This window comes from Octopus sinensis, linkage group LG2, assembly GCF_006345805.1.
Source record: "Octopus sinensis linkage group LG2, ASM634580v1, whole genome shotgun sequence".
Classification (NCBI taxonomy): Eukaryota; Metazoa; Mollusca; class Cephalopoda; order Octopoda; family Octopodidae; genus Octopus; species Octopus sinensis.
Genome location: NC_042998.1, coordinates 192,939,704 through 192,966,545, shown reverse-complemented (window position 1 = coordinate 192,966,545; position 26,842 = coordinate 192,939,704). Strand labels below are relative to the sequence as shown.

The 26,842-nt window shown below is 36.5% G+C and overlaps 1 protein-coding gene across 9 annotated transcripts in view; it reads right to left on the bottom strand.

The window, feature by feature from the left end:
- The window catches only part of LOC115232440 (innexin unc-9), a 677,230-nt gene that overhangs the window by 45,790 nt on the left and 604,598 nt on the right, over positions 1-26,842 (bottom strand). Inside the window, exon 1 of one of the 9 annotated variants that reach the window (XM_036500603.1) lies at positions 26,557-26,722. The exons of the other annotated variants lie outside the window; for them this stretch is intronic. Coding sequence (XP_036356496.1) covers positions 26,557-26,582 — 26 coding nt within the window. The 5' untranslated portion in view covers positions 26,583-26,722. Of the gene's footprint in view, positions 1-26,556; positions 26,723-26,842 lie in introns of those variants that run through there. 9 annotated transcript variants of the gene reach the window in all.

The following is a 26,842-nucleotide window of genomic DNA, read 5'->3' as shown; positions in this document are numbered from 1 at the left end:
CACTCAATAATAATAATAATAGTGATAATAATAATAATGATGATGTTGATGATGACGATGATAATAATGGTAAATCACAAAAAAAGGTGTCAATATGAGCAACACATTTTCAATGCCAGCAACAGAATATGGTTTTATAGAATTGTATGCGAACATCAAGTATTATATATATATGAGAGCACCATGACAAAAGTATCAGACACACAGACACACACTGCAATAAACCAGACATTAGACAACTTACACATACCAAAATGTGAAGATAGTAGGAAAGTCTTGAGTATCAGAAAATAGTTTCAGAAGGCAGTTATCAATGTTACTTATTACATTTCTTGCTCCCATGGAAACCTACTGCATACCTTTAAGTATTGTTTTGAAGCCCTTCAACAGCTCTGAACAAGCAGATTATTTACATACCTACGTTAATTACAATGGAAAGAAATGTAGTAAATTGTTCATCGTAGCAGAAAATGCTCCTTAAGAACCTGGGTAACATTTTGTTGAATAGCTACAATGTAAACCTTATGCAACACTGCATGTCCCCAGTCAGGGATTAAAAGCTGAATGTGAATGAAGAAATCCAACCAGGATGGGGTAGTTGATGCAGGATTTACCATACGGTTATAAGACATCAATGCAAGACACATTGACAAGAATATCAATAATTTCCAAAATTATTGATATTACAGTTATATATTTAAGAGGCGAGAAATTATTTATATTATTTACATTTGATAGATATTTGTCCTTGAAGTGTTTTAACAACAAAAAAACGAGGACAAATATCTGTCAAATTAAATAAAGTAAATGTTACATATGTTATCTATTTTATAAAATAATATCTCAGATAGTATCAGACTAGCCGTTACTGGCTCACATAAAATATATATAGAGATAATAATTTATCAAAACAACTGTATATATATAATAATTATTTGAGGGAATATAAATCCAAACTTACAGGGAAGTTTATATGTAATTTTCTAGATTGTGTAATTTAATTGTTCACTTTGAATTGATAAAAGGTGGTTTTTTTCTAATTTATATATATATATATATATATATACTCAGTGACTCAAGCTCTTAAAAACAATTTTTGTGATATTTATATGAATGTTCAGTTGTCTTGGAAAATGACAACACAAAGGTCTTATAAAATTTTAGGCAGGTTACCTGGTATGATACAATAATCAGATATTCTTCTTCAACCCATGCCAGCATGGAAAATGAATGTTAAATGAAAAAAAAACCAAAAAAAAACTATGTTTTAAGATTTAATAATTACAGATGAGGTGGTGTTGAGCAGAAGTCAACCAAAAACCAACAAAATAACATTTTCTTAGGGTCGTCGCCAGTGCCGCTGGACTGGCTCCTGTGCAGGTGGCACATAAAAACCACCATTTGGGCATGGCTGTTGCCAGTACCACCAAACTGGCCCTCGTACAGGTGGCACATACCAGCACCCACTACACTCTCGGAGTGGTTGGCGTTAGGAAGGGCATCCAGCTGTAGAAACTCTGCCCCAGATCAGGTTGGAGTCTGGTTTGCCAGACCTCAGTCAAATCGTCCAACCCATGCTACCGTGGAAAGCGGACGTTAAATGATGATGATGATGATGATTGAATTTTTAAGTGTGGTAATTAAGAAGTGTGTTTGCAATTTCATCTGTAATTCGTTTAACTGAAATAATATATAATCACTTTGTAAAAACAAAGAATAAATATTAGTGTGCTCCACAAAATAGCAACACCAGCAAGCATCTGTAAATGGCTGATAAAGCATTCTCAGAACTTTTTTAAAAATTTTCTTAATTTATGTATATTTTTGAATTGCAACAAATTCTTTGTGATGCAATAAAATAAACTTTTGATAGGTTTTTCTCTTAAATAACAGAAACAAAAACAACAACAATAATAATAATACTAGTAACAATAAAGTAAATATTCTAGCCTTCCCAGTTATAAATAAACCTTCAAAATGATATGGAATTTCAGTGAAACGAAGAGCCTAGAAAGCCGACAGAGGTAAGATATACTTATTCTATACACAAGCGAGATGGGAGCTGATGCAAAAAAAAAAAAAAAAAAAAAAAAAAAACTAATATAAAATATCAAGTGTGATTAGAAAACATCTTAGAACGAAACAAAAGGAACCTGATAAGAAAACAAAAAGAAAAAAACAAAACAAAAACAATCCTCTTATCTCTAAGGAAATAATAAATTACAAACTGGAAGCAAATTACACTAACGAACGAAATTAAGATTAAAACAAAACAGAAAAGACAAAATGAAAACCAGATTCCAAAATATCAGGACAAAAAAGGAGTAAAAAAAAAGCCACTCCACTCCATGGCCAACACCTATAAGACTGGACAGAGAGTGATGAGCTAGATTGAAACCCAATAAAGGCTCAAAGACTTTGACCTAAAAGCAGAAATAGAAGATCTGAGTTTAGCAGTAAAAGATCAAAGCACAATAATAATATAACTATAATAAGGTTAAAAAAAAAAAGAAAAAAAGCAATACTAACATCAAGTGCAGGGTATGCAACCAATACAAGGAGATGGTTGAATACATTATTTCCAGCTGCCAAGTGCAATTATATTCACAGACATGGTCGCATAGGCAGCTACGTTTAACGGGCAATATGCTGACACTTCACTGTGAAACCGAATGTGGTATAAACATTTTCGGATCTTTTCGGTTTGAACGGCAGTTTTTTAACATAATTTCTAGGTAACTAAAAAATTTTAAACTTCGTATACTGGTAGAATGTGTTTATAAAACATCTTTTTCTCTTGGCTTTATTGATGAAATTCTATAGTTTGTAAGATATTTGTTGTTTTTTTTTCCTTCAATTTCTGCAATTTCAACCAATCAATGACGTCCATTGAGGTAAAAAAACATTCTGTGCCGTATGAATATGTCCCTCGTTTAAGAAACAGATTGGGTTTATTTACATTTGTGAAGAAAAAAAGATACCCTTCCCTCACCCCTAACCCTAAAACAGATAGAAATGCAATAGATCAATACTAGGGTCATAATTATGGGTGACAATTTCATATGATACCGCTAGAAAAAACTGCCATTCAAACCGAAAAAATCCACATTTTCTAACACAGAACATGATGACGACAATATGGTTGCAATTATCAGGGATACGTCTATCCAGGCTAACAAGGAGATCAAAGGAAATCATCCAGATATAATAATCAAGGACTGGAATGCAAACATCTGAACTTTCACAGTTATCGTAATCTCTTCGCCCGGTGAGCTAACAATTCTGCCAGCTTGCCGCCCTTCTGATCATGATATTGTTTGCAAAAAGATGGAGAGAGAGAGAAGTACACAGCATAATGTCTTGTAAGTTAAAACAGCACAGTACCAATAGCTACCGAAGTGTACTATTTGAGTTATGCTCAATAGCATAACTCAAATAGTACAGTTTGCACACAAAACACCTTATGCAACAATCATCCGATAAAATAACACACCTCATGAAATACATACACTAAGGAATCATCACCAAACAATGCAAATGAACTCATACTCTATGATATAAGCACTTAGAAAATTAATAGATTACATAGCATGTACAAAACACAAACACCACCAAACAAAATACTACAACTCATATCACACAGCCTACAATAGACAAAACCAGAAACAATAAAACCAATCTGCAGTAACATACAAACATTATTCTATCATCATCATCATCATCACCATCATTGTTTAACGTCCGTTTTCCATGCTAGCATGGGTTGGACGGTTCGACCGGGGTCTGGGAAGCCAGGAGGCTGCACCAGGCTCCAGTATGATCTGGCAGTGTTTCTACAGCTGGATGGCCTTCCTAACACCAACCACTCCATGAGTGTAGTGAGTGCTTTTTATGTGCCACCGGCACAGGTGCCAGGTGAGGCTGGCAGCGGCCACGATCGGTTGGTGCTTTTTATGTGCCACTGGCACAGAAGCCAGTCAAGGCGGGGCTGGCATTGGCCATATACGGATGGTGCTTTTTACGTGTCACCAGCACGGGTATCACAACTACAATTTCCATTTGATATTTATTTCGATGTTGATGTACTTGACTCAATAGGTCTCCTCAAGCACAGCAGGTCACATGCCACTGGCACAGAAGCTATTCAAGGCGGCGCTGGCACCGGCCACGTTCGGATGGTGCTTTTTTACGTGCCACCGGCACAGGTATCACAACTACAATTTCCATTTGATATTTATTTATTCTTTAAAAATCAAATATAGCACACACTCAGAATTGCAACTGGTGTAGCAGATGAAGCTTGCATGGTGAAACTTGCATGAAACTGTTGGAAACATAATGATGTTTTCTAACACAAGCACAAAGCTACAAATTTTGGATTAGGCTATAGTCAGTTTCATTCTTGCACTTGACCTGCACTTCATCTACTCTACAAGATTTGATGCCACAATATAAAGGAATGGGGTTAAATAGTACAGAGTATTTCGTTCAAGATTTTACTGTTTCTGCTATTATCTCTGTCGTTATAATTTTCAAATTAATAAGAATAGAGAAGAAAATAATAGAAAATGTAAAAAATGACAAAGCAAATAATAAAATCAGGAAGGAACTAAAAACATATGGTAAAAAACAAAGAGAAAACCCTCTACATTGTTAGTCACCAGCAGCAAAACGAGAGAGAGAGGAGAGAGAGAGAGAGAGAGAGACAGAGAGAGAGAGAGAGAACTGATAGAAAAGATATTAATCATTAAAAAAAAAACTGGACAAAAAGTAGAAACAATGTTTGATTTTCGCTGTGCAAGATGTCTCGCCCCAAAATGTCCAAATTACACAATGCTTCACCAAAACTGCTCCCTCTCTCTCTTTTGGAGAGGCACAAGCACCTACACGCACATATACATACACGACAGTAACTTCCGCCTACCGAATTCAATCACAAAGCTTCGGTCGGCTCGGGACCATAGTGGAAGACACGTACCCAAAGTGCCACGCAGTGGGACTGAACCCGAAATCATGTAGCTAGAAAGCAAGCTCCCAAACCACACAGCCATATTTTAATAAAATAAAATACTAATATTAATTGTAGACTAACATGAGATCACCTTATTTTCAGCAGCCAGTCCTTGCCACATGTATTTCAAGGTAGTTAGCTCTAGACATTGGGCAAAATAGAAATACTTGAAAACTGGAACTAAGTGGATTTATATGATATGCGATTTTAGCATGACAGCTGAAGTCAAGAACACCCAGAAAGAAATTGAAATTTTATCAGGGATCTCAAAAGAGGCATGACTTAGTGTATAAACATAGCTTGTACAAAAACATAAACCGCACCCCGTCCACATACACACACTGAACAAAAGAGGGAGCCCCTATCGGCTGCTAAAAATGGTACCCAAATTTCTTTCAAATCCTAGCTTACTACTTGTTTCAGTCATTTGACTGTGGTCATGCTGGAGCACCACCTTTAGTCAAGCAAATTGACCCCAGGACTTATTCTTTGTAAGCCTAGTACTTATTCTATCGGTCTATTTTGCCAAACCGCTAAGTTACATGGACGTAAACACACCAGCATCGGTTGTCAAGTGATGTTGGGGGGACAAACACAGACACACAAACATATACACATACATATATATATATATATATACATATATACGATGGGCTTCTTTCAGTTTCCATCTACCAAATCCACTCACAAGGCTTTCGTCGGCCTGAGGCTATAGTAGAAGACACTTGCCCAAGGTGCTATGCAGTGGTACTGAACCCAGAACCATGTGGTTCAGTCCCACTGCGTGACACCTCTGCTGGTGACAAAGGACCTCTCACTCAGAGTAAAAGGTAGACTGTATGATGCATGTGTGCGAACAGCCATGCTACATGGCAGTGAAACATGGCCGTAACTGCTGAGGACATGCATAAGCTTGCAAGGAATGAAGCTAGTATGCTCCAATAGGTGTGTAATGTCAGTGTGCATACAAGATGGAGTGTAAATGTCCTGAGAGAAAAGTTGGTGTGCAAGAGAGACGAGTGCACTGATATAGTTATGTGTTGCATATGGATGAGGACAGCTGTGTGAAAAAGAGTCACACTATAGCAGTAGAGAGAACCTGTGGAAGAAGTAGACCCAGGAAGATCTGGGATGAGCTGGTGAAGCATGACCTTCAAACGTTGGGTCTCACCCAAGTGATGACAAACGACCGAGACCTTTGGAAATATACTGTGCTTGAGAAGACCCAGCAAGCCAAGTGAGACTGTAAATGTGGACTATGCCAGTACAGCATAACCAGCCCATTTAAGAGTACCCTTCAATCATAGGGCAATAAACTGCGTTTGCGAAGACCTGTTGAGGCAAGTGAAGTTGTTGTCGTGGCCGATGACAGTAGCACCTGTGCAGGTGGCATGTAAAAAGCACCATTTGAGTGTGGTTGCTGCCAGTGCAGCCTGACTGGCTTCCATGCTGGTGGCATGTAGAAAGCACCATTCAAGCGTGGTCAATGCCAGTACTGCTTGACTGGCCCTCAAGCCAGTGGCATATAAAAAGCACCAACTACAATCGTTAGCATGCTAGGTGAAATGCTTTGCGATATTTCATCTATTTTCACATTCTGAGTTCAAATTACACCGAGGTCGACTGTGCATGTCATCTTTCCAGGGTTGATGAAATAAATACCAGTTGAATACTGGGGGTCAATGTAATCGATTAGTTCCCTCCCCCAAAATTTCAGGCCTTGTGCCTATGGTACAAAGTATCATCATCAAAAGATTGGTAGATTGACAGAATTGTTGATGCTGGATAAAATGCTTTACTCTTACTCTTTTACTTGTTTCAGTCATGTGACTGTGGCCATGCTGGAGCACCGCCTTTAATCGAGCAACTCGACCTCGGGACTTATTCTTTGTAAGCCCAGTACTTATTCTATCGGTCTCTTTTGCCAAACCGCTAAGTTACGGGGACATAAACACACCAGCATCGGTTGTCAAGCGATGTTGGGGGGACAAACAGACACACAAACATACACGCACACACACACACACATATATACATACATATATACGATGGGCTTCTTTCAGTTTTCCGTCTACCAAATCCACTCAGAAGGCTTTGGTCGGCCCGAGGCTATAGTTAGAAGACACTTGCCCAAGGTGCCACGCAGTAGGACTGAACCCGGAACCATGTGGTTGGTAAACAAGCTACTTACCACACAGCCACTCATGATATTTCTTCCAAGTTCTAAGTTGAAGTCTTGGTAAGGTTAACTTTGGGATCAATACAGTAGTCTAAGTACAGAGGTGGTTGGTATTGACTAATCCTCAAAATTACTGACCTTTCACCTAAATCACAAACCATTTTATTGTTTGTACATATAGTAATATGTGGTAGATGGCAGAATTGGTGGAGTGTTGAACAAAAGGCATGCGGTAATCTTTGATCAGATTCAAATAGTATTGTGTTCAAGTTTTTCTTTCACCTTTCTGTGTTGATAAAATAAATACTAGTAATATAGTGGGAAAAGGGGAATGATTGAAGATACTATAGTAAACAAATATAGTACTATGAAAATATTTTCGTTACATATTACATCTTTTTCATACAGAAAATTTCAATAGCTTCAACTTGCTTCACAACATTGTGTATGCATGTTAGACACTTATCTATCAGACACTCTCTCGCACACACACACGTGTATATAGACTCACAGACAGAGACGTAACAAATGAGAGTTATGTTCATAATAAATAACGGAAGATATATTATATTTATGACAAACCCAAAATAGAAGATTCTAAGCTGTCATCAGGACGAGAAAGATATTTTGTCTTAGGTAATGATAGTTTGGTGGCTATTGCAAAATAACCTGTTTTGAGCGAAAACAAATTTAATCTGTCAGCCATCAGAAAGATCCATTTGAATGGAAACTTTCCTTCTGTCCATCGGCCTCTCTGTCTCTCTCTCTCTTTTTCACTCTCTAAACCTATCAGTGATAACACAAGAGTAGCTGCAAATAATACAGGGTAAGAAATATACCAAGTATAGAGTTAGCTCTGATGTCTACATCTGTACTAACATACCCATATATTTTAGCACATAATGAAATCATTCAAACAGTTCTGGTATATTTCGTTTTTGGATTTGGTTTGCAATATTCTTCATGTGAGTTCGTGTGTTGAAGCATATTCTGTTGTGTCTGGGGAGAGTCATTTTTTTAATTTTGTGCCTTATAATGTAACACACTCACCAGTAAAATTTCCACTTATTTCTTATTTTTATTTCCCTAAAATTTTCATTGCGTCTTGCAACCTTTTCAATAGTCTTGACTCTCAGATTTTGTGTATAGCTTGGAGGAGATGCATGTTCCTGTGTTGAAGCATATTCTGTTGTGTCTGGGGAGAGTCATTTTCTTTTTGTGCCTTGTAATGTAACACACTCACTGACAGAGTCAAGACTATTGAAAAGGTTGCAAAATGCAACGAAAATTTTAGGAAAATAAAAATAAAAAATAAGTGGAAATTTTACCAGTGAGTGTGTTACATTATAAGGCACAAAAGGAAAATGACTCTCCCCAGATACAACAGTTCTGATATATATTCAGTAAAATATTCTGACATATATACTTAGTATATACTCAGTAAAAATTATGAAACTTATTTTGTTAGATTTTTCATTAAAAACACTCCCAAAACAAAAAACAAAAAAAAACGCCACTTCTTTAATTAAATGGAGAAGAAAAGAATTACTGTTACCTAGTTTTTCTATCCTGCTATTGCTATATATAAGTAGCCTAGAATTGCCATCTGGAGAAGCAACCTCTAAACAGCCTAATGCTGTAAGTCAGCTGGTATGCTTGATCACAGGAAAATTGAGCACTAAATTTAGTTTTGACAACAGCAGGCAGAGAGGTATTCTTACTTCATCATTAATACATAATTGAAGCTAAGATGCATACATCAGCAAACTTATATAGCATGATTTGTTGAATTAGATAATTTTCAATGCTTACAAAATGTCTTAGAATTGAGAACAGATATAAAAGAATGCCTGGAAGACTGGTAATATGTAACATTTGCTGTCCACATTGTAAGCATATTAGATTACATTCTAGAAACATAAACACATTTAGTTTTAATACATTAGTCTGAGAAGATGGGACTTTGCCCATACTTTTGATTTTATGCCTACTTCTGTGCCAGTGACACATAAAAGGCACCATTCAAGTGTGATCGTTACCAGCAATTGTGCCTCATGCTAGTAAGGTGCTAAGAGCACCATCCTAGTATGATCATTGCCAGAGCGACTAACTGGCTTCTGTGCCGGTGGCATGTAGGAGGCACCATTCGAGCGGGATTGTTACCAGCATCGCCTTACTGGCACATGTGCCATTGGCATGTGTAAAAAGATTCGAGCGAGGTCATTGCCAGTACTGTCTGACTGGTCCCTGTGCTGGTGGCACGTAAAAGCACCCACTACACTCTCGGAGTGGTTGGCATTAGGAAGGACATCCAGCTGTAGAAACTCTGCCAGATCAAGACTGGAGCCTGGTGCAGCCATCTGGTTCGTCAGCCCTCAGTCAAATCGTCCAACCCATGCTAGCATGGAAAGCAGATGTTACACGATGATAATGATGATGATAGCTTTTCTATTTAAAGGAAATCCACATCACCTTCTTCATATACCAATGAAGGAGAACTGCTGGACTGGCTCCTGTGCAGGTGGCACATAAAAAGCACCATTTGGGCGTGGCCATTGCCAGTACCACCAAAGTGGTATAAGCACCCACTACACTCTTGGAGTGGTTAGCGTTAGGAAGGGCATCCAGCTGTAGAAACTCTGCCAGATCAAGACTGGAGCCTGGTGCAGCCATCTGGTTCGCCAGCCCTCAGTCAAACCTATTTCTTTACTACCCACAAGGGGCTAAACACAGAGGGAACAAACAAGGACAGACAAACGGATTAAGTCGGTTATATTGACCCCAGTGTGTAACTGGTACTTATTTAATCAAACCCGAAAGGATGAAAGACAAAGTCGACCTCGGCGGAATTTGAACTAGCAACATAGTGGTAGACGAAATACCGCTAAGCATAGTGCCCGGTGTGCTAACATTTCTGCCAGCTTGCCGCCTTCAGTCAAACCATCTAACCCATGCTAGCATTGAAAGCGGACGTTAAACGATGCTGATGACGATGATGATAGTGGATTAAGGAAACTGCACGAGATGTGTGTAGCTGATAAGGAAACAAAAGGGAAACAAATGTAATGAACATGAACACACACACACACACACACACACACACAAAAGAAAAAAATATGTGTTTACATAACAGGTAAAAAAACAAAATGACTCAGCCATGTGAGTATCCTCGAACCCAACTGACTTAATTAGTCAATTGGCGAAGAAAAAAATAAATATAAATATTTTCTATAGCATACTAAATAACCTCTGATCCAGCAATAACATCTAAAATAACTAAACACAAACTTGAAACAGTGAAGAACCTGACTAGACACTGTCTTAATTATCTAAGGTGAGAGTCCCTAAGAAAGATAATTAAATAAAGATCAAGGGATTTGTTAGCTTAACAGTGAAGCTAGCTTGCAGATGTTTACCTTTGTTCTAGTAACCATCACTAGATGTTGTTAGTTTGTCAGAGGGGAAATATTGTACCAAACAAGGATCTTGGTTTCATTTAGGACAGATTTTCTATTACAGTTGTACCACATTACTTTCTGAGCTTCTTTTATTCACTCACAAATTTATTTTTATTTATTATTATTATTATTATTATTATTATTATTATTATGTTATTTTCCTTCTTTTTTTTGCGATTTACCGTTATTGTCATTGTCAGCCTCATTATTAACATCAACATAATTATTATTTTTATTATTATTATTTCCTTCTTTCTCCAAATTTTCTTCCATTTCTCGCCGAGTGTTTTCCATACACCTAGGGCAGAGAAGCTCATTGTATGCATTCCCAGATTACACACGCAAATTCACAGATAAAATATGTATTTAAAAATTAATAAATAAATAAATTCATAGATGGATGTTGTTGTTATTATTATTATTATTAATATTATTATTAATATTATTATTATTAATATTGTTGTTTAATGTGGTGAGCTGGCAGAATTGTTAGAATGCTGGGAAAAATCTTTAGGTTCTGAGCTCAAATTCCATTGAGGTCAACTTTGCCTTTCATCCCTTTTGGGGTCAATATAATAAGTACCAGTTGAACACTAAGGTCAATGTAATTGACTTATCCCCTTCCCCGCAATTGCTGGACTCAAGCTAAAATTTGAAACCATTATTATTATTATTATTATTATTATTATTGCAACTGATGAACAATAGCATTATTGGTTACAGGTTTTCAATTTACCAATCACTAATTGTATTGCTTAAGGTAACAGTAACAAGGGAGTATGATATATTGATTTCAAATTTTGGCACAAGGTCAGCAAGTAAAGAAACACCGTTTCGACCCTGTGCTTGAGGAGACCTATTGAGTCAAGTACATCAACATCAAAAAATCAAATGGAAATTGTAGTTGTGATACCTGTGCCGGTGGCACGTAAAAAGCACCATCCGAACGTGGTCGATGCCAGTGCCGCCTTGACTGGCTTCCGTGCCCGTGGCACGTAAAAATCACCAACCGATCGTGGCCGTTGCCAGCCTCCCCTGGCACCTGTGCTGGTGGCACGTAAAAAGCACCCACTACACTCACGGAGTGGTTGGTGTTAGGAAGGGCATCCAGCTGTAGAAACACTGCCAGATCAGACTGGAGCCAGGTGCAGCCTCCTGGCTTCCCAGACCTCGGTCGAACCGTCCAACCTATGCTAGCATGGAAAACGGACGTTAAACGATGATGATGATGATGATGGTCACTGCATAAAAGAAGGGAACTTAGATGTAAAAGAAAACTGACCCAACTGTACAAACACTGAAAAATGGATGTTAAACAGTGATCTGGTCCAGCTTTTTAAACTGATGACTATTTAATGGAAACCACAAGCATATACCATAGGTACAACATTTATTTAGAAAGGCTAAATAAACAGATCAACATACAGACGGATAGGTACATAGGTTACAAGAACAGACACATATGGAGACATGAAACCACACATATAAAGATGCACATCCATGCATACAAACTGGTACATAGTTGCATAACACACACACGCACACAGACATGTACACACAAGGAGACAGAGGTGCATACATACACAAACACATACATCGAAAATACACAAACACGGACATGCAAGCACATAAATATGCAGGATACATACATACGTAGATACATACATACATATATACATATGCATACACACACATATATACATATGCATACACATACAAACACACACACACACAAACATACAAACGTACATGCATGCATGTATAGGCACACACACACACACTGACCCACACACATGCGCACAAACAAACAAAAGGGAACGCAGTGTAAATAACGGACAGAGTCAAGACTATTGAAAAGGTTGCAAGACACCAACGAACATTTTAGGAAAATAAAAATAAGAAATAAAGGGAAATTTTACTGGTGAGTGTGTTACATTATAAGGCACAAAAAGAAAATGACTCTCCCCAGACACAACTAAATTCTCTTCTCTTTCCAGAAAATAATTCTATCTGAATAGCTGATTGAGTGCTGTTCAACTATTGGAGGCAATTTCAAATAGATATCCTTGTCTCAGACAAACCTTTACTCACCAAATCTCACTATTCGCTATGGCCCGGCACCAAATGTTCATTTTTCAAGAGCATCTGTTTTTCCAAATTACTGAGTTTATAGATCATATTGGAGCCTGGCGCAGCCGTCTAGTTCGTCAGTCCTCAATCAAATCGTCCAACCCATGCTAGCATGGAAAGCGGATGTTAAACGATGATGATGATGATAGAATTTGCACTTAAACTAACTCCTTCTACTGGCACCTACTTCTATTATCTTGTTTGTGTTACAACACATCTAGACTCTATTGGAAACAGCTGCACTGAAAAGACCACCCTAAGACTTCATCTTTCCAGCATCTAATTATATTTCCTTTCTCACTTATTAAGCTACATTGTTTACTAACCTGAACTTTACACAATTATTTCTGTATCTCAGTGATGTGGGAGTGGGGGTTACGGGGAAAGTCCTTCCTGACTAAATAATGACACAATAAACTTACACACACTTCTCTCCAGACACACACACACACACATACACACACCTATATCTTTGTTGTGCATAGGGAGGTATGAATAACAACATTACTAACAATTTACAGGTAAGGTCTCTTCCATTATTCCCAGACAAGCAGAACATAATACACAGGTGTTGGTAATCTGGGTATTCACTGTTATTAAGCTGGGATTTATAGAAATAACTTCACTTCAACATCATCATCATTTAATGCTCATTTTCCATGCTGGCATGAGTTGGATGGCTTGACAGAAACTGGCAAGGCTAGGGGCTACACCAGGTTCCATAGTCAGTTTTGGCAAGGTTTCTATGGCTGGATGCCCTCCCTAATGCCAACCACTTTACAGAGTGTGGACTGGGTAGTTTTTACATGGCACCTTCACCAGTAATTTTCACTTGGTTTGAAAAAATTCCTAATGATAATTATACCTCATTAAGCTTGTGGATATTCTTAAGGGTAGTTGCAATTTCTAAGGCTTGCATAACTCTTTACTCCTTTACTACTTGTTTCAGTCAATTGACTGTGGCCATGCAGGAGCACCGCCTTTAGTCAAGCAAATCGACTCCAGGACTTATTTTTTGGAAGCCTCGTACTTATTCTATCGGTCTCTTTTGCCCAACCGCAAGTTACGGGGATGTAAACACACCAGCATCGGTTGTCAAGCGATGTTGTGGGAACAAACACAGGCACACAAGCATATATACACACATACATATGCATATATAAACATATATACGACGGGCTTCTTTCAGTTTCCGTCTACCAAATCCACTCAGAACGTTCGGTTAGCCTAGATCCAAAGCATCAATAGTGAGGAATCATTTCCAAATCATGTGCCGAGACAGCTGTTTTGTTGGTTATGTTTCTATAGAAAAATAGCCATCAGATGACACGGGTCCTTAACACATGTCCAAACTTAGTTTCAGCTGACCAACTCGCATTATACAAATCAATGACATGATGGAATTTGTTGAGGTAGATTTCAGCCATCATATAATTTTCCCCTTCCACCTATGATCCTAGTTGTTCTCACTCTCTTCTACTCAAGTTCATCACAGAGGAGTAAGGACTCTTCAGTCTTAAAGAGTGCAAGGCAGCCTCAATAGTATTGGCCCCTCAATAAAATGCAGCAAGTATACACTGTAAAGAGGGGTGGATGTGCATGGCCTAGTGGTTAGAACAGCGGACTTGTGGTCGAGGGATTGTGGGTTCAAATCTCAGACCAGATGATGTGTGTGTTTATGAGCGAAACACCTAAGCTCCACGCGGCTCCAGCAGAAGGTAATGGCAAAACTTCTGCTGACTCTTTCGCCACAACTTTCTCTTACTCTTTCCTCCTGCATCTTGCAGCTCACCTGCAATGGACCGGCGTCCCGTCCAGGTGGGGAACCTGTACGCCAAGAAACCGGCCCTTATGAGCCAGGCATGCTTGAGAAGGAACAAAACTGTAAAGAGGCGTTGGTGATAGGAAAATGAAAGGTATGAGTGAGATATGATCCTCTGATCTGTTAGACAGGATCAGAAATTCTGAATAAGAACTTGGACAATAACAACCTGTTCAACTCATGCCAGCATGGAAAGTAAACAAACTTAAAATGACAGTAATAATGATTTATGACACATCTGATTCATCGGTCATATGTTTTCATTCCAAAATAGCTGACTAATGAAACAGTTATCTTAAAAGGAGCAGAAAATTTTAATTTTAGCTAGTTGATGTCAGTTGGCCAAATTGTGTAATTAACCCACAAGAGGCTAAACACAGAGGGGACAAACAAGGACAGACAAACGGATTAAGTCAATTGCATCGACCCCAGTGCATAATTAGTACTTAATTTATCGACCCTGAAAGGATGAAAGGCAAAGCCGACCTTGGCAGAATTTGAACTCAGAACGTAATGGCAGACGAAATACCACTAAGCATTTCGTCGGGCATGCTAACATTTCTGCAGCATTAGAAGCCAGACATAAAATGATGATGATATATAAGAGATGCATTTGCCCTACTAGATAAGGTATCAGACTACTATTAGAGAAAGTTATGGAACCAGCACTTCTATTGCACTATGTCTGTGGCCTAAACATTAAACTCTTGTTGCTTCAATCTGCATAGATTATGATGGGTTGGGTGTAGAGTTTATAACTGAACAATCAACAGGTATTTTATTATCTTGCAACTCATGTTTTAGCGGTTAGGCAGCCTGTTCCATCTGATATATTACATATGGTGCACAACAGATCATCTCACAAACCCAACATGCAAAGGAAACTTCAACATATGGGTTTGTTAATTCACATTGACATACATATAAATGCTAACACACACGCACACACACACACACAAGTGTACAGACACATATGTATTCGTATAACCCTATATTTATAAATACATATACACAAACACACACATGTAAATATGTAGACACACAAACACATAAATACAAAGATGCATTCATACATGTATATATATATATATATATAAGCATACATATATAAATGCATATACATACATATAAAGATTCATACATAAATACAAACATACATATATACAAATACATATACATACATAGATATATATATATATTCTTTTATTTGTTTCAGTCATTTGACTGCAGCCATGCTGGAGCACCGCCTTTAGTCAAACAAATTGACCCTGGGACTTATTGTCTGTAAGCCTGGTACTTATTCTATTGGTCTCTTCTGCTGAACTGCTAGGTTACAGGGAAGTAAACTCACCAACATCAGTTTCCAAGCAAAGGTGGGGGACAAATACAGACACACAAATACATACATAGATACATTCATACAAACATACATACACACACACACATACATATGATGGATTCCTTTCAGTTTCTGTCTACCAAATCCAGTCACAAGGCTTTGATCAGTCTGTGGCTATAGTTGAAGACACTTGCCCAAGGTGCTAAACAGTGGGACTGAACATGAAACCATGTGGTTGGGAAGCAAGCTACTCACCACACAGCCATATATATATATATGCCTGTGTGTTTGTGTGTATAAACATACTACATACATACATACATATATATATATATATTCTCAAGGGGGTACCCAAAAGTAACTGGAAATATTCTTTGTGGGAAAAACCCATTGTAGTTCATGCTTCTGCCACAAGAAGCCACTTGATGCGAACCTCAGGCATCAGTCTGCTGACCAGTGTCATTGGGTGATGTCCTACTGTCACATGGTGTGTCTTTGTTTTGCAGTGCTTCTTCCCTGTTTGTCGATTTTTGCTATGACTGAAACGAAGGAACAGTGTGCTTCTGTGAAATTCTGTATCCTGTGGAGGAAAAAGGCAGCCGAAATAGTTGTTATGTTTCAAACAACTTACAAGAACACCACTACGAGCAAAACACATGTTTATGTGTGGTTTCCAAGCTTTAGGAAAAACTTGTTCAGGATAACCGCTGACCTGAACAAATGCAAATATCAGGAAAATTCATGAACCTGGACATAATTACAAGCCTTTTTCATTACAAAGATAGGCGCAGGAGTGGCTGTGTGGTAAGTAGCTTGCTAACCAACCACATGGTTCCGGGTTCAGTCCCACTGCGTGGCATCTTGGGCAAGTGTCTTCTGCTATAGCCCCGGGCCGACCAATGCCTTGTGAGTGGATTTGGTAGACAGAAACTGAAAGAAGCCTGTCGTATATATGTATGTGTGTGTGTTTGTGTTTGTCCCCCTAGCATTGCTTGACAACCGATGCTGGTGTGTTTACGTCCCCGTCACTTAGCGGTTCGGCAAAAAGAGACCGATAGAATAAGTACTGGGCTTACAAAGAATAAGTCCCGGAGTCGATTTGCTCGACTAAAGGCGGTGCTCCAGCATGGCCGCAGTCAAATGACTGAAACAAGTAAAAGAGTAAAAGAGAGTAACCTACTAAGACATGTCAAGAAGGTAGGACATGCTTTCATGGTGGAGGACAGTCACCGAACATTTGATGAACTTGTTGATACAACTGGTGTGTTCTGGAGCTCTTGTGAACGAAATTTGAGTTAGGAATTGCGAATGAAAAGAGTTGCAACAAAACTTGTGCTTTGCTTTGCTCAGAGAAGATCAAAAGCAGTCACGACTAAAGATGCTGTGAACTGAAAGAACAGTTGGAAGATCAACTGGTGATGAAAGCTGGTGTTACAGAATTTGCCGATGTGGAAGAGGTGAAGAAAAAACAACAACAAAGGCGTTAAAAGCATCACTGCACAAGATTTCCAGCACTGCTTTGAACAGTGGAAAACGTGCCTGCACTGATGCATTGCTTTAAATGGAGGATACTCTGATGGTGATAAAAGTGTAAACATGTAGAACCAGGAGAATAAAATAATATTGCCAAAATTCCGGATTCTTTTGGGTATCCTCTTGTATATATCATCATTTAATGCCCACCTTCCATGCTATATATATATATATATAATATATATATGTGTGTATGTGTGTAATATATATATATATATATATATATATATATATAATATATATATAATATGTGTGTATGTGTATATATATATATATAATATATATATATATAACATACATAAATAAATGCATATATATATATATATATAACATACAAAATGGGACAAGAACGCAAAACATCCGGACAACTAAGTGATACAAAAAGGGACAACAAACATCCAGATAGGTGATACAAAAAAACAAGAACAGGTCATTTGAAGCTTTCTATCCTCAGTCAAGAACCGGATCATCCTTGCAATATATATATATATATATATATATATATATATACATAAATACAAATGTACACACACAGACACATAACATTTATATTCATTATATATCAGAATCCTCAACAGAGTCAATCATAACTCAAAGTACAACTCAATGCATTATAGTTGTAGACTCAACATTTTATTATCCAGGTAATGTGTTCTTCCAATATATTCTTGTAGTTCTTCTAAGGCTGGATGGTGTGTGTGCAAGATTCATATACATAACAGGTGTATAATTAAATGTTTATAGATATATATACATCCAAATAGGCTATCCGTATATTATGGCATTATTATTATTAAATCATTATTCCAGTAGCATCACTGTGATCCAGCTTCCATTACATCACCTAAGTCCACCTCGATGTCATTTGGTTATGTGCTGCAGTTTATATATTTATTTTTATTATTTTTCTATCGTAAGTACTCTATGTAATATATAACTCATGTGAGGGTGGAATGTGGATGTTAAAGGATGATGATGATGATGCACTTCATAAATAATATGACCTTTTGTTTCTATCTGAGATGTACGCAGGGTAACAAAAATGTCCAACACATACACACACTTATTCAATGTCTGTGCATTGTTAATTCATGGGTTCATCATGTGTTGGATAGATCTAGTGGTCAGCTGATTTTATCTCGAAGTTCAAACAATTACCTTCCTTTGACAAGGAACAGCATCCTCTGGCTGGCACGTAAAAGGCACCCACTACACTCTCGGAGTGGTTGGTGTTAGGAAGGGCATCCAGCTGTAGAAACACTGCCAGATCAAGATTGGAGTCTGGTTCGCCAGACCTCAGTCAAATTGTCCAACCCATGCTAGCATGGAAAGCGGATGTTAAACGATGATGATGATGATATATATATATATATATAAGAGATAATGGTGTCACTGAGACCCAAAGGTGTCAGGTAATGCTGAATAAGTGCTTTAGACAGACCATAGTTAAGTTCCAGATTCGGTAATATTGCGAATAAAAGGTTCAACGTTAGTTCTATGTCAGCGTGTGTATATATGAATTTTTTGTGTAATGCGATAAAAAAAACCAAGGCTGTATAGATATTAGAGAATTTATAGATAGAAGGTCTTACAGCTGTTTCTAGGATATTAATTAATAATATCCCTTCATGGAGACGGTGTGAGAGGAAAAGTTAAGTCATAGTTAGTTTCGATGTGATATAAATAGGGAGTGAGGTGGAAGAAAGGAAATAGATGTAAGATATGTATGGTTTATTGAGTTCATAAATCCGTTTTATAGGCATAATGGTATATATGTGTATCATTCCAATATCGTTTGAGTAAAATCCAAAAGTCCAACGGAGTTTAATATGAGTCCATCCAAATGTAAAGTTTATAAACAATGTAAGATTCTCTTAAAGTTGGTCCTTCCCAGTATGGAATTTATATAGAATGTAGCAGATTCGAGGTTTGTGTTTAAACTGTGTAGAAACTTTGCCAGATCAGATTGGAGCCTGGTGCAGCCTTCTGGCTAGCCAGTCCTCAGTCAAACCGTCTAACCCATGCCAGCATGGAAAGCAAACTTTAAACAATAATGATGATGATGATGACGACGATGACGTAAATGTGTTATTGTAGATTATTCTTGATTTACCAATGAGCCATACTCCAGTAAATTAATGTGTTTTGTTAATTCACGCTGTCATGTCTATAAAAATTACCTGCTGCTGAATAACCTAACATACTGACTTAGTAATCTGAATAATATTTCCACTCTCATATATTTGCATATCTTCTCCATCATAGCTCCTATGTTTTATTTTGAAATTACATAATATATGCAGTGGAATGGTATCAGTGACCATGTTGTAGATGTATAACATATCTCACTGACATTTCATAGTTGACTGTACTGTTATATTTACCCAAATAAATATAATAGTTTATGTTCGGTCAAATGGTTACAATAACTCATTCACAATATTAGGATTTCATATCCAGCATGATCTTTCAAATTGCCAAGCATGTACAACGTATCAAATAATATTCGTTTATTCGTTTACTTGTTTCAGTCATTTGACTGTGGCCATGCTGGAGCACCGCCTTTAGTCGAGCAAATCGACCCTGGAACTTATTCTTTGTAAGCCCAGTACTTATTCTATTGGTCTCTTTTGCCGAACCGCTAAGAGACGGGGACGTAAACACACCAGCATCGGTTGTCAAGCAATGCTAGGGGGACAAACACACACATACACACACATATATATATATATATATATACGACAGGCTTCTTTCAGTTTCCGTCTACCAAATCCACTCACAAGGCATTGGTCGGCCCAGGGCTATAGCAGAAGACACTTGCCCAAGATGCCACGCAGTGGGACTGAACCCGGAACCATGTGGTTGGTTAGCAAGCTACTTACCACACAGCCACTCCTGCGCCTATGTGCATATGCATGTGTATATGTGTGTAATATTTGTAAATTCTCAAATAATTGTAGTGGTTTTGTCCTGTTATACCATAAAACATGTTGTCTCACATCTCAAAAGTACCTATTCCTCACGAAAATATTTCCCTCATAGATTTTTTCTTGAAACCTACAAATAAACTGAAGCTAAGAGTTGTGTTGAAGCTAGGAGTTGAAACTGTGAACTTCAGCCAACAACTTATGAGAGAAATAAGTGTGTATGTGTGTGCATGCATGCATACGCATGGATATACCTATTTCTTTATTACCCACAAGGGGCTAAACATAGAGGGGACAAACAAGGACAGACATAGGTATTAAGTCAATTAGATCGACCCCAGTGCGTAACTGGTACTTAATTTATCGACCCCGAAAGGATGAAAGGCAAAGTCGACCTCGGCGGAATTTGAACTCACAACGTAACGACAGACGAAATACGGCTACTCATTTCGCCCGGTGTGCTAACGTTTCTGCCAGCTTGCCGCCTTTATTTATGGATATACCTTTATTCGTGTTTCCTTGTCCAATTCATTTGATTTTTCCTTGTGCTTAATTTCTAACTCTCTGTTTTATGCATGCACATGACACTCACATACATACACACATGTATGTATGTGAATATATATATATATATATATTATATAAAATCTGTTCTGTCTGTCTGTGTGTCTTCTAGTATCCTGGCCATCCTCAATCTGATTGCTCTCAAATTTGATATGTAGATACTGATGGTATCAGGGCGTGTATAAATCATGAAAAAATTACAAAAATCAATTCCAGGCGAGACGGTGATCGATAAAGTTGTGGGAACATGCATTTGTACAGGCAGGTACATCAGTGTTTCTCAAAGGGGAGGCCTATGGGATGGTCGGACAAATTGTTTTGAGAAAATTTGGTTTAAATGTTTGACAACTCAGCACCATCCATTGGACGGAGAGGGGGTGTTTTGCTCGTGTGTATATATATATATATGCATATATATATATATATATATATATATGCATATGTATGTATATATATATATATATATATATATATATATATATAGGCACATAAAAAGCACCGTGCTGGTGGCACATAAAAAGGCATCTGTGCTGGTGGCACGTAAAGAGCACCCACTACACTCACGGAGTGGTTGGCGTTAGGAAGGGCATCCAGCCGTAGAAACACTGCCAGATCAGACTGGGCCTGGTGCAGCCTCCTGGCTTCCCAGATCCCAGTTGAACCGTCCAACCCATGCTAGCATGGAAAGCAGATGCTAAACGATGATGATGATGATGATATATATATATATATATATATATAAAATTGCTTATTTCTTCTTCTTCTTTTTTTAAGTTAAAGTACTTCAGTACACCAAATGTACTTTGAATAAAGCACTCAATTGTGATTGTAGAGTCACAATAATATTTATCATCAATAGTAATTGTTTACTTCAAGTTTTTGCTTACACTCTCTTCTTCTGAAATCAGGTGGCTTTGAGAAGCCAGCGTTCTCAAAACTGTCTGATTTGAAAAGCATGCATCAGCAAAACTTTGATATCAACAAACACCATTGATACTAAATATTACATACACTGAAAATATATATAAAAATATATGAAGTTGTGTGTGTGCATGTGTGAGTGTATATATATATATATACACACATATATTATAGTTATACACACACGGACACGCATAGTTATATACGCAGACATAAACACTTATATATTTATATATACATATATACATATTATATTTATATATACATATACATATTATATTTATATATATTTATACACACACATATATATATTATATTTATACACACACACACACACAATGTGTGTGTTACATGTATATAAGCTATATATGCATGCATGCTCTAGTCTTTTCGCTATTTTGTATTTTACCTCCCAAGAGATAATGACATTTGGTTGTGTGAAAATACAAAGTACAATAATAATAAGTTCTGGAATTTTTTATTGCAACACTATAGAGAATCTAATTGGTTCCATTATGAAATCTTATCTCAAAAGGCGGTGTATGACTTGATCAGAAGTTAGTTACATTTCTATATGTACCTGGTTCAAATCTTGGTGTAGACTTTGCTTTAATATTTTTTTCAGAATAAATAAAATGTGATTCATTAATACATTTCTCCCAGTTAGCACATGACCATTGATGAAAGTATTGTCTACCGAACAAACATGAGAAATTCATATTAATCCCTTTGTATTCTGAGTTCAAATTTTGTCAAGGTCACCTTTGCCTTTCATCTTTCTGGTGTTGATAAAATTAAGTATCAATTGAATGCAGTATTGATTTGGCAGTCTGACTTGGCAGACACCCATAAAATTATTAACCATCTAACAAACAATAACTCTGAGCACCTTTTCAAACTACACCTGTCTAACACCTGTGGACATGTTTACAAAGTCAAAAAACAGCACAGCTCCCATGACTTTTGGAAACATTTTTTCACGCTAAGAGTTGCTGAAGCATGGAACAAACTGCCAGCATCAGTTGTTAGTTGTCAGAGCACTGCATCCTTCAAAACTTCCATGCTTCCTGAGATTCGTCAACACTACACCTGATTTTCTCCCCTCCATACACACACAAGCATGTATCTGATTCATACACTGTTTGCTTTCCAGACATTACTGCATATACTTTATACACACTTTTGACAAGTTGTGGTGCACCTGAGCACTGTGTACAATAATTTCATTATTATTATTAAAATTATTATTATTATTATTATTATTATTACTATTACTATTATTATTATTATTATTATTATTATTACTATTATTACTATTATTATTACTATTATTACTATTATTATTACTATTATTACTATTATTATTACTATTATTACTATTATTATTATTATTATTACTATTATTATTATTATTATTATTATTATTTTTAAATGACCAACTTCCACCTCTGCCACCAAATCTTAGGTCTTGTACCTATTCTAGAAATGATTATTTAATCAAATCAGGTACTGAAACAGCTTCAGGTACTTTGTGCCTGTGTTTTAACAGTACTGGTATTTATCTGGAACTATCAAGTCCTAAACTTTCAGATTGCAGAAACCAAAAAATATCTTGTTAGCAGCACTGATCTATAAATAACTTAATGTGCCTCATTTTCTTTAAGCATGTACAATAAGGTGGTATAATTCCCTAGTGTAAGCTATACTCAGTTCAATTCCTCTAGTGGGAACACTTATCTGTGATATACAGGTTCCCTATCCAGAAGAACACTTCTCTTATAAGCTTAAAATCACTTAAATGAGAGATAAATACCAGCCCGGTGGACTTCAAAGATCTGTTAACTATTAAAAAGTCTTTTTCAACTCAATTGATGGATAGCATTATCATAAAAAACATATGTTTGGATTAAAACACGTGTTTTATGGCTCCCTGACAACAATCTGCATAAAACATTTTACCTAATTGGTGTACAGTATTAACGTTAAATTCGACTCTCTCAATATTTGTTCATTATTTGCAACAGGGATAAAAAGGAACAGGACTAAATAAAAAAAAAAAACTAATATTTTAACTCTCTCTTTACTTTCTACTTACTCTTTTACTTGTTTCAGTCATTTAACTGCGGCCATGCTGGAGCACCGCCTTTAATCGAGCAACTCGACCCCGGGACTTATTCTTTTGTAAGCCCAGTACTTATTCTATCGGTCTCATTTGCCGAACCGCTAAGTGACGGGGACGTAAACACACCAGCATCGGTTGTCAAGCGATGCTAGGGGGACAAACACAGACACACAAACACACACGCATATATATATATATATATACATATATACGACGGGCTTCTTTCAGTTTCCGTCTACCAAATCCACTCACAAGGCATTGGTCGGCCCGAGGCTATAAGTTGAAGACACTTGCCCAAGGTGCCACGCAGTGGGACTGAACCCAGAACCATGTGGTTAGTAAACAAGCTATTTACCACACAGCTACTCCTACGCCTATATGTTGTGTTTTGTTTTGCTATTTTAATTCAGTATGCAAAAGTAAAATTTATGTTAGGGAGCTTAGAATATTGAAGAGGACAAAGGAGCAAAATAATAATATTTTCAGATTAAAAAAAAATTAAATTAACATTTTCATATTAAATATTTTCAAATTCATGCTTGGAAATTGATATTTGTTGGAGTAAATATTTGTATCATTTAAACTAGTTAAAAAAAAATTTCATGGTTAGTATACACACAGAATATTCTTTTCTAACACACACACACACAACACACACACACACACACACACACATGCATAGGGATGGATGTGTGGTTAAGAAGTTCATTCCTCAATCATGTGACTTCAAGTTTAATCCTACTGTGTGGCACCATAGGCTAGTGTCTTCTACTATCTCCCTAGGTTGACCAAAGTCCTGTGGGTGGATTTGGTGGATGGAGACTGAAGGAAGTGCATTATGTATATATATATACATACATATACATACATATATATTTATACATACATATATATACATACATATATATACATACATACATACATATATATATACATATACATATACATACATACATATATACATACATATATATATTACATATATATATATATATATGTACATATATATACATACATATATATACATACATATATATACATACATATATTACATATATATATATACATATACATATACATATATATATATATACACATATATATATATATATACATATACATACACTTATACATATATATATATACATATATATATATATATATATATATATGAAAACACACTTGTGTTGCTTATGAATCTCTTTCTATTGTCATTGTGCCGCAATACCAAATGAGTATCACTGTCATAGAAGCAGTGTCTGGCTATGAGGGAACAGGTGCCGTTTGGCAACATAAAGGGTGTCCAGTGATAGAAAATCTACCTCAACAAATTCCCATCTGACTCATGCAAACATAGAAAAGTGGACACTAACATATGATGATACACACAATACATATACACTACAATACATACATACACACATATACACTTAACACATACATATACATTATACATAAATCACCTCTATAGTATTTGAGATTTACTATTCGTGTCTTTCATCATCAGGCAAGTTTGATCAAATCATAGAGCTATTAATCTTTATCATCATTCTCACAATCAACAACGGCTCAGGCTACCCTACCAATCCATCCACCAAAAAGAGAAAAAAAAGGGGGAAACAAATTTATTTTAACTACTGCAATAGAATTACTATAGTGGATGTTGCTGGGGTTTAAAAGAAGTAAAACATTTACAACATAAAACAGTTGTAATTAGAATTGATAATAATTATTGAAGATGAAGTTATGGTCTAATGCAAAGGTTCTTAAACGATGTGTTATGACCCACTGAGGCGCACTGCAATATTTTCAAAACTATAGTGTAAGTCTTTAAAAAACATATATTATATCAACGCTTAGGTATCTTGTAAAAATGTTAGTCATAAATTTATTATACACATGTATGAGGTCTTAAATAATTATATTTTTTCTAAATGTTGTTTTCTTTCTCTGGATTTTTAAGATTAAAGCTAAGATTTTCCTTCTTTCTTTCTCTTTTGAATTTTCATGTGATGTGTCCCAGGGATTTCCTAATTGATCCCCCAGTGTATATACAGCCAAAAAGATTGTGACCCACTGGTTTGATATCTATGATATAACAATAGATTCTGACACATCTGTTTCGTAAGATGATAGTGTAGAGGAAATATTCGGAGCTGTCACTTAATCTAAGTATGGAATGTGAAGTATATCTCAGCTACTTGTGAAAAAATCTGATAAAGTTGGCAGATAACTCAGATATCATGGTAGAAAAGGGATAATAAAACAATTATTTGCAAAATGAAATAAAGATAGAAAGATAGATAGGGCTTAATGAGAGAGAGAGAGGGAGAGAGAGAGAGAAAGAAAGAGAAAGTTAGTAATGTAGATATATTTAAGAATTGCATTTTTTCTTTAGTAGCTGATAGTGAAAGGAGACGTAAATAAATCCCTGTTTTATTCTGTATTACTTTACAAAACAAGAGATATTTTTTAATTAAGTCCCTGACCAATATTTAATGAGTGAATAAATAAAATGTAAATATAAATTAAAAAATTGCAATTACAAACCATCTTCCAGCGTCAAAGATGTCCATAGAAGAATGTTTTAGCTTGCCACAGTAAGTCAATCTCACTGCCTTTCAGTTTTAACATGTAAGAAAATACTATCCCCTGTTTAGGATCCTGAAGGCATGTGAAGCCCTACATATAGCAGTAACTGCCTACTTATAGGGAGGCAAGATTCCTAGCTACATTTTTTTACTTTTTTTTAAAAACGAAAATAACTTCAGCTATGTGTATGTAATGATATGGTGTAGTCAACTAATCACATCTCCTAATGCATATAGCTGAAGTT